Source organism: Oryzias melastigma, linkage group LG24 (assembly GCF_002922805.2).
Source record: "Oryzias melastigma strain HK-1 linkage group LG24, ASM292280v2, whole genome shotgun sequence".
NCBI lineage: Eukaryota > Metazoa > Chordata > Actinopteri > Beloniformes > Adrianichthyidae > Oryzias > Oryzias melastigma.
This window is the reverse complement of record NC_050535.1, coordinates 13,202,549-13,216,800: the sequence shown is the minus strand read 5'-3', so window position 1 is coordinate 13,216,800 and position 14,252 is coordinate 13,202,549. Positions and strand designations below refer to the sequence as shown.

The window sequence follows — 14,252 nt, the reverse complement described above, 5'->3', positions numbered from 1 at the left end:
GTAAACTTCCAGCCTCACCTGTGTTAAAGTAAAAAAGAGAAAAGACTGAGAAAATATTTTATTTTATGAGCACTACACATTCTTTCTTTTTATTTTCAACTCAGCTTCATTCCAAACACAAATAAAGAAAAATGCGGGAGTCCAAACCACTAGTCTTTTGGAAAGAAGCACACTGATGAAGTCACTGACAGCTGAGCTAAAAAACTTTAATGAATTGCACAGGGGCAAAACAATAAAACCATTTACGGACATCAGCTATGACCACAAACACGAGAGAAGAATGAGGAATTTTTCCGTGTCCTTATAAGGGACATCTAAAGACGGCGGAGGGAAAAGAAGGTCGTTGCTATCAGGCAAAAGGAATCTTTAAAGACCCACTCCGATCATCTATTGAGATATTCTATTTTCCCCATTATATTAAAAGCCTGAATTTTATCCTTCATCCAGTGTTCCCTATAGTACAGAAAATATTGTAACTTAAAAGTGTTCTGTGGACTTTTCATTATGATTATGCCATTTTTAACCAAAATCAAAACCCGTGTCATTTTGTTTGACATAGTTTCTGCAGAGCAGCAGTGAGTTGTGGGCAGGGCTGTTGGTGCGCGGAACCCCGCCCCCTTTTTTCTCCCTGGTGCTGAGAGCTCATAGGAGGGAGTTTGTAGCCTGCCCAGCTTTTTTTTCTTCTGCTCTTTATTTACTACAATTTCAATATAGATACCCTCAGAAATGCAATTTTGAACTTTAAATTCTTTTATATATGTCCTCCATCCACAAGAAAAATGCCACAAGAAAATGTTAAAAACACCAAAAACACAATTCTTAAAGAGTGGGTCTTTAAGAAATCAAACAGTTATTCTTACTGAAGCTGACATGTTTTTTTTATTTGTTCTTCAGTGGATTTTACTAAGAAAGCATGACATTTTATTTTTATCAGAGCGTGTTTAAGTCACTATAAGGGTGTTATTGGTGTTCAGGTCAACTGTAAATTTTTCCTTGCAAGACAGATGTGTTTTTTTTTTTATAACCATGTCAGATTGTAAATATTTGTCAGCGTTTGTGGTCTTATAAGATTTATATATAAATGAACACATCACCTTGCCTGGTACTGTATATGTTTTTAATGTTTTTCTCTGGTTTTTGTATCAAATACAGATTTCCAGTTTTACACAAATCATGCACAGCTCTCAGTTTCTTAGCTAAACGGGGAAGCAGATACCTGTTTTTACACACTCCTTCGCCTACTTTGGACTCCCTTTATTTAGTCTGGCACGCTTTCAGCCTCTACAAATATACACAGCCGGACGACTATTATTTCTGGTTTCTGTATAAACTCCTCTCATCTTGTGTCTTGAATTCAGCAGACTAATTTTAGCTCAGGATATCAAGGAGTTTGTTTAAAAAAAAACATCCTTTTGCTGCACTCTAGTGGCACCTAGTGTTAGGAAGCAGCTCTACATCAGCAGAGGTGCAGTTTCTGCTTGTTTTCAGAGCAATATATATGCAAATCTATATTTTTCATAATTTAAATGTAGAAATTGAGGGAGGATCTGCCTTAACTCAAAAGGCTGACAAAGAAAGCCAAAACATTTCTATTTTTTCATGTAATTTGAAGAAGTATCGGTCTTAATCAAGCAGATTTGTAAAAAAAATATATATATGCAAGATGATGGTGTTAGCCGTAGAACATTATGTTAAATAAATGTTCTGAATGTGCTGCTGTCACTTTGCTGACCACAAAATCAGGGTCAAGGAGAGTCCAGCAATGAAAAAACAAATTAGAACAGTGAGCATGGGGTGTGTTTTAGTTTTTTTAGTTTTGCGCAGAGCTGCAAAATCATAAAAAAATGCCTCTGCAGTACTGTTATTTTTTTTTTCTAACTTTATTTGTTTAACAATTAAAATTTGAAAAGTGGGCTGGTGTTTTACGCATTAAGAAAACAATGTATTTATTAAGATGGTTTTGGCCATATCTGTTTTTTAAATAAAAGCCGCATAATATTTTTTACTTGAAGGTTATAGTTAATTTATTTTTTCCATCTTGTAAGGGGATATCGGTCAACACTGAGGGGTGTGGTTTACCTGCAGCCCTGCTGCACCAACTGAGGGTAAGAAACCCCAACCACATGATTAGAACACTACAAAAAATAATGATAAGTGATAAAGAATTAATATATATATATATATGTATGTTTGGCTTAAAAAAATAATGTGTCCTGTTTTTAAGGGAAAAACATGTATGTTTTTTTTCTTAAATATACAGTCGTTTTATTTTGTTTATTTACTTATCTTTAAATCGTGTAAATGAATAGGCATATCATTTTGTGTAACATTGAAAATATGATGCATTGCTGGCACTACGGAGATTTTTTTTCTCAACAGTGGTACTGAAAAAAACCCACTGTGTCTTTAAGCACCTGAAGGCAGCACGAGACTCAGACGGACTATACGTCATCTGCCGGGTTCCGCTCCTTTTGTTGCCATGTCAACGACTTTGTTTCTCTCCATACGGAGGAAAAAAGTGCACGCTTAAGCGAAAAAAGTACAAGTTTAAGCTTTTAAGTTTGACCAAAAGTGTTGGAGTGTGGCGGCAGACGCCTGTCGTCCGCGCGGGGGAACAGGCGCGCGCCAAACGAGGAAAAACACTCCGTAGTTTCTTTTTGATGCAGGTAAGTGATTTTTTTTTTCTCCCTCTGGATTCAAGTCTTGCAAACATTTATATAAATGTTTATATTTCAGCTCCACATTGGTATGTTAGTTTTAAATGTTAAAATTCTGTAATAAACTCAAATTACCATTTTTGTCTGTGTTTATTTATTATTATTGACTTTTGCAATTTACAGTTATATGTAAAATAATAATTAGGAAATGTACATATTAACCATCATTTTATATTTTATATATTATTTTATAAAATATTACTATATTATATCTATTTTTTCCCCTATATTACATTTTTTATTTATATTCATCAGCTCCTTTGGTACCCACAGAATGAACGACATAACCGTCCTGGAGCGTTTGCAGACCTTGCAGATCTACCGGCTGTTGCAGCATGTTCGCAGCGGAAATAAGGATGAGATTGAGAAGATGCTAAAGCTCGGGGTTACAAACCTCATCAACCTAAGAGACCCGCAAGGTGGCTTAGTGTCACTTCACCTGGCAACTTCAGCCAATAATCTGGGTGAGAAGCCTTTCAAGTAAACTTTTAGTTTTCTCAGAGCTTCGTTTCAGAAGTGATCCGTAGAAATTGAGAAGTTATGTTGATGTGTTTAAAGCCCCACTCCGGTCAATTTTGATCTATTGTAAAAGTGTTCCCAGTTGTCTTTTAGTTATGATTATGCTGTGTTTAGCCAAAATCAAAAACGTGTCAGTTTCTAGGACATAGTTTCTGCAGAGCGGCAGTAGTTCATTCATTTTGGAACCACTGGCGCAAAGCAACAATTTGATTAGCTCAAAAATGCCATTTTTAAGTTTAAAATGTCCTTCATGGTCAGAAAGATTCCGCAGGAATTTGTCAAAAACACCATTTTGATCAGAGTAGGTCTTTAAAACTAAAAATATCTAGCTTACACAGCATTTTCTTTGCTCGAGAATGTCCAGCAGGAATACAGATGACCTACAGACAAAGGAAAAGGCAAAACAGCAACAAAACAAGTCCTGCTTCTATCTCTTGGGTGGTTTTATGACATTTCCTTTTCAATTCACAGACCTGGTCGACTTCCTCCTGTCTCGAGGAGCACATCCGGACGTCCAGGATAAGGGTGGCCATACATCTGTTATGTTAGCAGCCAAGCTGGGAAGTGATGACATCGTCACTCGGCTGACCCAGAGCCAAGCTGACATGAGGATTGTGGATTCTGCTGGCAAAGGTATAGGCCCCAGCCACTGAGACATTTAAACACACTTATGGTTCATGTATACGTCTTTCAAATAGAGGTGAGGAGATAAACATTAGTTGATGGACTAAAATCGCCTAAAAAAAGATATTTTTTTCCCTAACTGAGCAATTTGATCTTTCTTTTGACGGATTTAGACTGTCAGGATGTCCATTGACGGAAAGGATGTTGCCACAGTTACAGGGCATCTCTGTTAAAACATTCCTCTAACTCTGTAGTTTAATCATTTTAATTTACATTTAGCATCATTTACTAGATCAACATTACATGAAAATATAAATGACTTATGGACAAATAATAATTGAAAAAAAACTATTATTACTTAAATATTTGTGGGTAAAAACACAAATTTAAGGCATTTGAGGTGTTTAAAAGTAGAAATTTTGCTTTGTAAAATGTATTCACTGGCAGTTACAGAGCTGAAGGAGTCCATGCTCTGAATAGGAGGGTTTTTCGTCTCAAGTTTAGGTTATCTGGGCGGCTCGCTTATCTTACATCTCATGAAAATGCATGCTCTCACTCCTTAGATATTGATGAGTCGGCAGTATCCTTGGAAACTCCACTCATTGAGCCTAATGCTCTTTGTGCCATTTTAATTGCCCCAATGGATCATTTCCAGCTCAGTAAATACAGGAAAAGTCTCTTGCAGTGGAGAGGGTGGCGCACTTTTGCTGGTTCACATGACAGTATACTGTTGTGTGTGCTCTTCTGTATGATCTCCGTTTTTATTGCGTGTCTTTTATTTGTGACAAAGTTTGAGTGTTGCCTCCCCCCCTCCGAATATTCTAATTACAGATCAAGTCTGAGTGCTGATCCTCTGAGTTGAAACTGACCCAGTAACCTGAGAGGAGTCTGTCCTCCTCAGGGATTAGTCCAGCCTCACCCCTGCAGACCCATACACAACTGTGGACGCTAAACATTCTTAAAAGATTTTTAAACATTTTCTTTCCTGCTTGCTTCTGGTGAAAGAACACAGACATTCAGCTTTTTTTTTTTGTTTGTTTTATTGTTTTTTTTTAAATTTTTTATTTTATTAATTAAATTATTAATTTATTCATCTTTTTACCACAGGAGTTTATTTATTTCATTTTAAAGATCCTCTGAAAATTGAGTTTTAGCACGTTTAGCATGTGTTTTTAACATTTTATCTTGTGGCATTTTTCTGATAATGGAGGACACGTATAAAAAGAAATTACACTAAAAATTGGCCACAACCCCACCATCGCAACAAAAAAAGCAACTGCGCAAACAAAACAAAAAGGAACTGTGCTCCAAATAACAAGAAACTTTGCTGCAAATAAAAAAAAAGTGTTGCAAATAAAAGAAATCCTGCAAAAACAAGAAATGATTTTGCAAAAAAAAATGTTGCAATTAAAAATAAATGGCTCTGCAAACAAAATAAAACCTGCAAATAAAAAGAAATACTGCAAACAAAATGAAATTATGCTGCAAATAAAAAAAACTGCTGTAAATTAAAAAAGGATTTTTAAAGTAAAAGAAACACTGCTGAAAATAAAAACAAATTATGTTGCAAATGAAATAAAACCTGAAAATAAAAAATGATGTTAAAAATAAAAGAAATGCTGCAAATAAAATAAAACTTGAAAATAAAAAGAAAGAAATTGTGCTGCAAATAAAGAAAAACTGGTGCAGATAAAAAAGACAGGATGTTGCAAATAAAAGAAACGCTGCAAATAAAAAGAAAAACTGCAAATAAAATAAATACTACATATAAAAAGAAACACTAAAAATAAAAAGAAAGGATGTTGCAAATTAAAAAAAAACTGCAAATAAAAAGAAATGATGTTACAAATAAAATAAAACCTGCGAAAATACAAGAAACACTGCAAATAAAAAGAAATGATGTTGCAAATAGAATAAAACCCTCAAATAAAAAGAAAAGCTGCAAATAAAAAGAAACATTGCAAATAAAAAAAAACACCACAGAAGTGCATTATCTGGGAAATTTAGGGGAAAAAGTATCATTAGGTTGCTTTGGAATTTGATTACATTTAGATTTTCTGTTGTTAGTTGTGTTTGTGTTATGGTGGGCCTATGCCACCTTATGTCTTTATTTAAATCGTTGTGAGTCTGGTGCAGATGAAAAAATGCCTTTTGAAAACTAGTGTATAATACGCCACAATCACTCCATTCTGATGCATCCACTTGCAGACGATTAGATCCATGCATGTCGCTATTTTTAAAATAGCTCAAAAATGATGTGAGTGGAACCTTAAACTAAATTAGTTCTGGATTGATAAAGAGTCTGTCATCTGTGACATCTGAATGAGGCTGAAGACAGAGAGCTCAAAATCTCCCCTTTCATCTCCTCCTTTGAGTTAATGTTTGCTAACATTCTTTGCCGCTTAGGAGTGCTGTTCTACTGCATCTCCCCCAAAAAATCCCACGCCCGGTGCCTGCGGGTGGCGCTGGAGAACCGGGCAGATGTCAACAACATCTCCTCAGAGGGAGTTCATGTCTTCCAGCTCATGTGTGAAAAGGCCCTCGTGTGCACCCCCTTGTGTCTTATGATGGTAGATGGAGGTGCAGATCCAAACGCCAAAAATGAGGTAGAAAAACAGAACAAAGCTAGATAATAACAAAGGTTATATTATTTCTGGGAAATGGGTGGAATTTTGGAGTTTTTTCCTTTCCAGAAAACTGGAGTCACAGCTCTAATGGAGGCAGTTAAAGCTGGATCCCTGCAGCTTGTGAGAGCCATCCTCAAGAGAGGAGGGAACCCAGACGTCTTGGACAAAAGCCGCTGTACTGCCATGCACTATGCTGCCATGGGGGGCTTTTTTGAGGTGTAGCAGTCGATATGCAAAGACATCAGTCAATAACAAAGTAAATTATATTTTATTTTTTGGACATTCTATTCCACAATAATGTGTGTTTTAGGTGATTCGGGCACTGTCTGCATACTCTGCACCCATGAATGTGATTGATCTGGACGCCTGCACACCACTGCACCATGCTGCCGCCTCAGGCAATGCTGACTGCTGCAGGTTCTTGGCACAGAGAGGTGATAAAAGGAAATTTATTTGTGTGCTCCTGCTATTTCCGTTCTTCTACCATGTGGTCGTGTTTTCAGGTTGCAACCCAAAGCTGAAGAACCTGAAAGGTTTGACGCCCAGCCAGATAGCCAAAGAGCGTGGTTACAAAGCTGCAGTGCAGGAGCTGAAAAAGGCAGAGAGACAACAGGGGAATGACAAAGCATCTAAAGGAGGGCGGGCCCCGTTTGAACTCTGGGCCCTGACCCTATACGACTGGTCTCACGAGTACGAGGCGGAACTACGGCAAGCTTTTGGGGCCGAAACGGTAAACCTGCGCACCTTCATTTCTGTGCTAACAACTCTAAAGGCTCCAGTTGGTCCCGACAACCTCCACACAGTCATCTCGGCGCACGACAAAAAAAAAGAGGGGCTCATCAACGTCGCGGACTTCCTCAAAGGCGTCAACTATCTCAAAAAAGAGGCCCTCTTCCTATCACCAAAAAAGGGCAAGGACGAGAAGGGAGGGAAGAAGAAGGGGAAGTTTAACCCCCCCTTCCCCATCTGTGTCCTCCCACTGGAGAAGATGCCCCGGCGACCCAACGGGGGCCCTCCCCTTTTCATGATCGAGAAATACAAAAGCCGCTGGGACATCTGTCGGTTTGACAGCAAACACCCACCAGAGCATCCCATCATGAACGACTCGGAGTGGTACCTGGACAAACCCGACACAGAGTACGTCAACATCAACTACTGCGTGGAAAGTGGCGATCTGGAGTCTCTGGACCTCGCCTTCAGTAAGGGAGTACCTGTGGATGTTCAGGATACGTGTTACAAGACTCCCCTGATAACGGCCTGCGACAGCGGCAGCTTGGAGATGGTTCAGTATCTCCTGAACCGGGGGTGAGAAGCTCTTGCTGTCCTTCACACTCTATTTACGGAGGTTTTTAATAAATTGTATGTGCAGAAATAAGAATTCAGCAGATTCTGACAACCATACCTGCTCCTGACAGGGCTGACGTCAACAAATGTGACCAGTTCTTCTGGACGCCCATCCACCATGCAGCTCATGCGGGACACGTGGAGATCGTTGAGCTGCTGGTAAAAGCTGGAGCCGACGTCGACGCCCAGTCCCTTAGCGGGGCCACGCCCCTCATGAGGGCCATCGAGACCGGCCAGTCCTCATGTGTGCACTTCCTTGTCAAGGCAGGAGCCAACGTTTACTTGGAAAACAGGAAAGGTGCGACTTCAAAACTGTCGTTAAAATATGTTGGTTTTATGTGATGCTATGCAAACCTGTCTAAAGATTTAATACGGTGCCCCTGAAGTTCAAATCACACCAACAAATCCCTCAAACATAAGATCCCAATTAAAAAAGTAAAACAAATAATAAAAACTAAGCACAATTAAAAAAAAAAAAAAACACTTTTTTTTCCCTTTTTTATTAAGTTGTGTTTTGGTTTTTTGGACTTTTGTTTTAATTTCTTAAATAATGTATCATAACCTGATCCGATTAAAGCAGATCTTTCAAAATAATTGTCAGAACATTTTTAAAAGCTAAGATAATCTTTTTATGGGTAGTCCTCTTTCTTTTACATGTCAAATGTATCTTTCTGTTCCGTTTGCTTGCAGGTCAAAACTGTCTTCGTGTCGCTCAGGGTTTTGCAAACTCCACCATCGTTGACATAGTAAAAGCCGGGATGAAATCTCTGCCGAAGTCCAGTGACGGCATGAAAGGCTCAGGGGTCAAATCCCAAAAGCCTGTCAAAAAGAAGGTACCCAATTAAAAAAACAGTGTGACACAAAACACTGTCTAGTCTTTGTGTCTGTCTGTTTTACATTCCACTGCATGGACTTGTCTCTATTTCCATAATCTCTGCCTGCTTTTATGGCTTCCCCTCCACAATTTTCCTTCTTCTTATGGAAAGAATATCCAGATTTGCCAGTATGACAAAATATATTTAAGGATCATCCGATGAGTACGAAATATTAAGATCAGTTGATGAAGTTCATACAGAGACTTGAATTTGATCTTCAAGTCATGAGGGAAACCCAGACCAATAAAGGAGTCAGATGTAAGCCAGAATGCAACCAAAGAACTTTAGTGTTACAGGTTGTGTCTCCTAAAAAAGAAAAAAAAAAGAAAAAAGTAGCATTATTTTCAACTCTAGGAAACAAAAAGAACCTCTACAGATTTTATTTCTTTGGAAATAAAGAAAACGTTGAAAACAAATACAGTTTATCCATCCATCATGAGGTTGCTGGAGACTATCCCAGCCAGACACTCACATGCACACAGATAGGGGCAATTTCAGTCATCCATTATCCTATGAAGCATCTTATTGGACAGTGGGAGGACAGAAGAAAACCTACGCATGCATGGAAAGAAGATGCAAACTCTACACAGAAAGAGTTTTGAACCAGGGCCTTCTGGCTGTCAAGTGAGAGCCTAACCACTGCGCCATTGTGCATTATTCCTACTGTAGTTCAAAAAGGATTAATTAAATGTTTTAAATGCTCAGAGTTTGACTCATTATTCTTATAATTTTTTAAACAGTTACCTTTTGTTTAAATAAATATATTTGTATAAATTAGCCTCATAAATCAATTTAGCACAGCTTAATAAGCATAGTTTTAGTTATCAGTACTTTGACTATTTTGGTATTGTAGTTTCTAAAGATCTATGTGTTTAACAAAGTAGCTTTAAAATTGTCAATCTCCAAATGATTTCGGTATTGTCACAGCTTTTCAAAAATGTAACTTATTCTTTAAGTTTTTGTAGTTATTTGTTTATTCCTGATCTTCTCTTCCTGCCTTGTTTCTGCCCACCGTGACTTGACCTGCGCTTTTCTGTCTAAGCGTTTCTGGACTGGATGTAGAAGGTCTACATTGTTGTTGCTACAGGCCGTCGCTCCAGAACACGCAGAGACAGTGACAACAATGTCAGGGAGCAAAATTCTGCAGATGGATTCAAAGAGCGTCGTTCTCCAGAACGCTCGGATCAAGAGCAAGGAGGCAAACCCCGTGGACATCACTTTTCAACCAAATACAGTACTGCTGACAGTTTTAGCATGAACGCAAACACTAAATCACAAGCAGCCCCTGATTCTCCTGTGTCTCGTAGGTTTGGGGAGAGCCCCCCACCACCAGCCAGCTCCTGTCAAACATCCAGAGAAGAAGGAAATCTGTCACTGTTGACGTGGACTTGGAGGACATTTTGATGCCTTACGGTCAGAGCATCCACAGGAAGATTGTGGAGCTGTCAAAAATGAAAGACCTTGTCGTCTTGCACTGACCTCAAAAACAGATGCTGGACTTAAAAAGTTTTCATATAATTTACTCTTCTTGCAATCATGTTTAGATTTCATCATGTAGCATACAAAATTCCCCTTTTTGTCTACAGGTAATCTCAAAAGCCAATAAAAAAGTTGTACTTTTTAGCTCTTTGTTTTTGTCTGCTGGAATTTAGCCAGATGCAGTTACACACACTAACCAGCAGGGGGTACTGCGTGGCAGGTTTAGATCCATGTGCTTTTGTTTATCAAGCAGAAAGGTTTGAAACTTGGAGGGAGCTCTAATGTTTCCAGCACAGAAATGCAGCAAAATGGCAGCCCTGTTTTTCAATGTTTACATTTTTTCTTTAGAACTGTTTGTCAGATCAAACGTATTCGTCTTTACATACAAATGCTCGGCCCTTACATTGGTCTCAAAAGGATAATTGCGTTTATGAACATTTAAAAATATATATCAATACTAAGTGTAGCGTCTTATTAAAGTTTCACTAAAAATTAGATTATAGTGTCGTCACGGTCCACTGAGACACAGTTATATAATCACACATGCAAGCACAGGGTGGGGGTGCAACATTGCGGACAGGATGGTCCAAACAGTCGCAGCGGCGCTGATGAAAAAGATGCAGGGAGGGGGGCACAGGCGAGAAGAGAAGCGGAGAGCAGAAACGCCGCACAGCCAGTCATGGCGGGAACGCAGGGATGAAGGATGGAGAGGCGTGATGGCAAACATGTGAAAAGGAGGACGAAGGGGGAGCAGCAGAGGGTGACTCAGAGGATGCAAGGAGAGGTTGGAGGAGTGGGCGGGAGGAGAAAATGAGGGCTTTTCTAGCACAATCAGCGGCTCACAGGTTAGAGGGAGTAAACAAGGCTGCAGGCTCTGATTGTCGGCTGTGACGCAGTGTGTCTGACAGGGCGTGGGCTCAGTAGTGTGGTCATGCGGTATGTGTGTTTTCTGAGGCTTTTTAAAACAAAAAGTCATATTGAATCGATAGAAATGCTTGCATGAGTTGCAAAAATAGACATGTGCTGGGCTAATATATATATATATATATATATATATATATATATATAAACAGTCCAGTCTGAGCTCCAATCACTTTGAGCCAGCAGCACTGCAGTCTCCCAGCTTCAGCCCTGCACTGCTTACTCAGCACACTTCTAACCTTTCACTTTCCAAAACTGCCCTTTGGGATCCACACTCCCCTTACATTGTTGCAGCCCTGCTGTTTACAAGGGAGCTAAAATGTGCTCACTCCTTGGACGTCACGGACTGAAATGTGCACAGATGCATCGTGGGATCTGTTTTTGCCTGCAGTGCACTGGAAAAAAAAAGACAAGCAGTCAAATATAGACGGTAAAATATTTCCAGGTTAGACTTTCTTTTGAATTCTGTTTTTAATTTGAAAATCGATGGTTTCTCTGCAAAACAGACACAAGCTGTAAGTAGAAGTGAACAGCGGTGCTCAGCAAAACTATAATGATGACAGTGGAGACGGTCCAGATGCTGCCTTACCATCCATTAATAATGAGGTATAGTGTACAGTACATGACGCCAAAGCATTTCATGTGTGTTTATCACTGTTTTGTTGTCTCTAAAGCCTGCTTATGTGCTTTTACACGTGGATTTTTTTTCCCAGACATTCCCAGACGTTCATTATTTAGCAGCGTCGATCGTCACCTCTCTAGATGTAAAACTTCAATTTGCTGCAAGCATGGAGCTTTTATTACAGGAGCATCGATTCAGATTTCACAGCAAGCCCAATAATGCTAGGTGGTAGAAAGAGGTTTGGGCCTCATCTCGCATAAAGCTGTTCCTGCGATTCTCGGGGAAGACACCAACAGCCAATATGATGTATACCTCACAGGATAGATTACAGCTGCAGAATATTAATTACTACGGCACAGGAGTTTACTTTAAAAAGATTGTTGTTAACACCTTTGAAGTGTGTTGTTTTTTCCTCTCTTTCAATGTTATGGATCAAATTACATCGATTCTTTTCAATGGTTTTTGTTGCGCCTTTATGCTTTTCATAGTTTATAAACTCTAGAAATTATGGTAGATGAATAATGATAATGGGTAGAGATATATGGAACAAGAATTCCTGAATTAGCATGGGTGCAGGAGTCTGTATGGCAGGGGGGTGGAGCTATGGAAGAACTCAACAAAGTTATTACTCTGTATTAGTTGGGCGAAGTTAATTTGTGTCAATGTGGTTGACTGATTTCAGGTTTAATATTTTGGCCATCAGTGTCCTCCATTTATCAACACAGCTTTGTAACAGTGCATTTGACAGTTTGTATTTGGTCCTAACAATGTGTTTTTGAGCACAAGAGGAAGTCCCCATTAGACAACAAAAACAAGAACACACAGCAAACTTCAGAACTCCTTTTTTTGTCATCAGTCATCTGGATGTCAGTGCAGATTTGTGACACAATGCACGTACATGGTTTGTCTTTAGTCCTAAAATGGTTAGGGTAAACACAAGAGGAAGTCTTCATAAGGTATAGAAACTAGAACATAAATATAACCTCACAACTCCTTTATTTTTTATCCTTATTGTAATTATTATTAGTAGTATTTGCTATCAGAATTATCTGGATGTCAACAGAGATTTGTGATACATTGCATGTGCACACTTTGTCCTTGTTCGTAAAATGTTTAAGGTAAACAGAAGAGGAAGTCCTCATAAGGCACAAAAACAATAACACACATCTAACTTCAGGAGTCAGTTTTCAGTCATCAGAATCCTCTGGGTTTTGACTATTAGCTGCATAAAAGAACTGGACTGAGCGAGTGTGACTTTACCCATAGAAAATTACTAGGTTCCAGTTCCAACCATATTTTCCCACAATGTGTCTGGCGCCTTGTTGGAACCACATATCCTCACTAAGCTGTGATTGGTCTGAGGCTAAATTTCACTGGCAACCACTCTTCAGTCAAGAGTCAGCTTGTTGGAAGACCACACCTCTTCCACTGAAAGCGGGCTCAGAAGAATCTGTCCATCAAATGTTTTAGGTGAGGCAACCTACTTTTATTAAGGCGTCTGATTGGTCAATATATGACTTGAATAACTTACGTTGCAGAAAAAATATTGTGACAAAAATTAAGATTTTTAAGAACACGTTAAAAAGATGTGTCATGCTTATTATAGCAAATATTACGACTGAGTAATATCTGTTTAGTCTATTGGATTTTGGCTTTTAGAAATCAGCAAGTACTTCCTACGTCAAACGCAAGGGGGAGGAGTCACTCAGTTCAGTGTTCTTATATACCCAATGGTGTCAACGGAGATTTGTGACACAAAGGTATATAGATTTTGTCTTTGCTCCCAACAGGATTGAGGTGAACGCAAGAGGAAGTTCCCATAATGGCACAAAAATAAAAACACACATCCAACTTCAGGCTTTGTTCTATTATTGTCAGAATCATCTGAGCATTAACAAAGATTTCAGACACACTTTACATGTACATTTTGTCTTTGGTCCCAACAAGGTTGAAGTTAGCACAAGAGGAAGTCCTCATGAGGCACAAAAACAAAAACACACATCTAACTTCAAGCTTCATCAGCATCGTGCTTTTAGGGTTTAAGTGGAATGAAAAGGTAGAAAATGTACAAGAAGATGGTAGATTTTTCCTTTAACCTTCAAAATGTTAAAGCTACTACACAAATCTTTACTTTAAATAAACAAATCAAGAAGTTAAAATTCTTTTTCATCGTCACTATTTTCTTTTAAAGTTGTTTATCACTTGTAATTGTCACTAAATTTGCACCAACCACAGTCAGCTTTAGCTTTCTGTTGCCTGAAAAGACCTGGATAGCTACGGAAAACAATTAGCTCAGCCGAGGCATCTCTAAATATTCATATGTTCTTGATGTTATCTTGAGCAGTGAAGAGTGGCTGCAGGGTGCAGAGCAAATACAAGTACATGAGATTTTGTTCCACAACAGCCAGTGGAAGAAAATATGTTCAAGTGGAAGTGAGTTTGCTATTTTGGGGTCACGTTATTTTCCTGCAAGTTTCAGGAAAACCAGTATTTTTTGGTGTGAATGAATATTCTTTAAATAATC

The 14,252-nt window shown here is 38.8% G+C and overlaps 1 protein-coding gene across 2 annotated transcripts; it reads left to right on the top strand.

Moving 5' to 3' along the window:
* Positions 1 to 2,444: 2,444 nt before the first annotated feature.
* Positions 2,445 to 10,329, top strand: ankef1a (ankyrin repeat and EF-hand domain containing 1a). Of its 2 annotated transcripts, none has more exons than XM_024291116.2 (11): positions 2,445 to 2,666; positions 2,991 to 3,181; positions 3,708 to 3,869; positions 6,267 to 6,466; positions 6,554 to 6,703; positions 6,798 to 6,921; positions 6,991 to 7,792; positions 7,903 to 8,129; positions 8,522 to 8,664; positions 9,794 to 9,940; positions 10,014 to 10,329. In XM_024291116.2, exons 2-11 carry the CDS (start codon positions 2,992 to 2,994, stop codon positions 10,182 to 10,184), a joined length of 2,316 nt encoding a protein of 771 aa, XP_024146884.1. In that variant the 5' UTR covers positions 2,445 to 2,666; position 2,991; the 3' UTR covers positions 10,185 to 10,329. The 2 variants fall into 2 exon arrangements, with proteins under 2 accessions (XP_024146884.1, XP_024146886.1); XM_024291118.2 differs by having other exon boundaries at positions 2,973 to 3,181.
* The last annotated feature ends 3,923 nt before the right edge of the window (positions 10,330 to 14,252 follow it).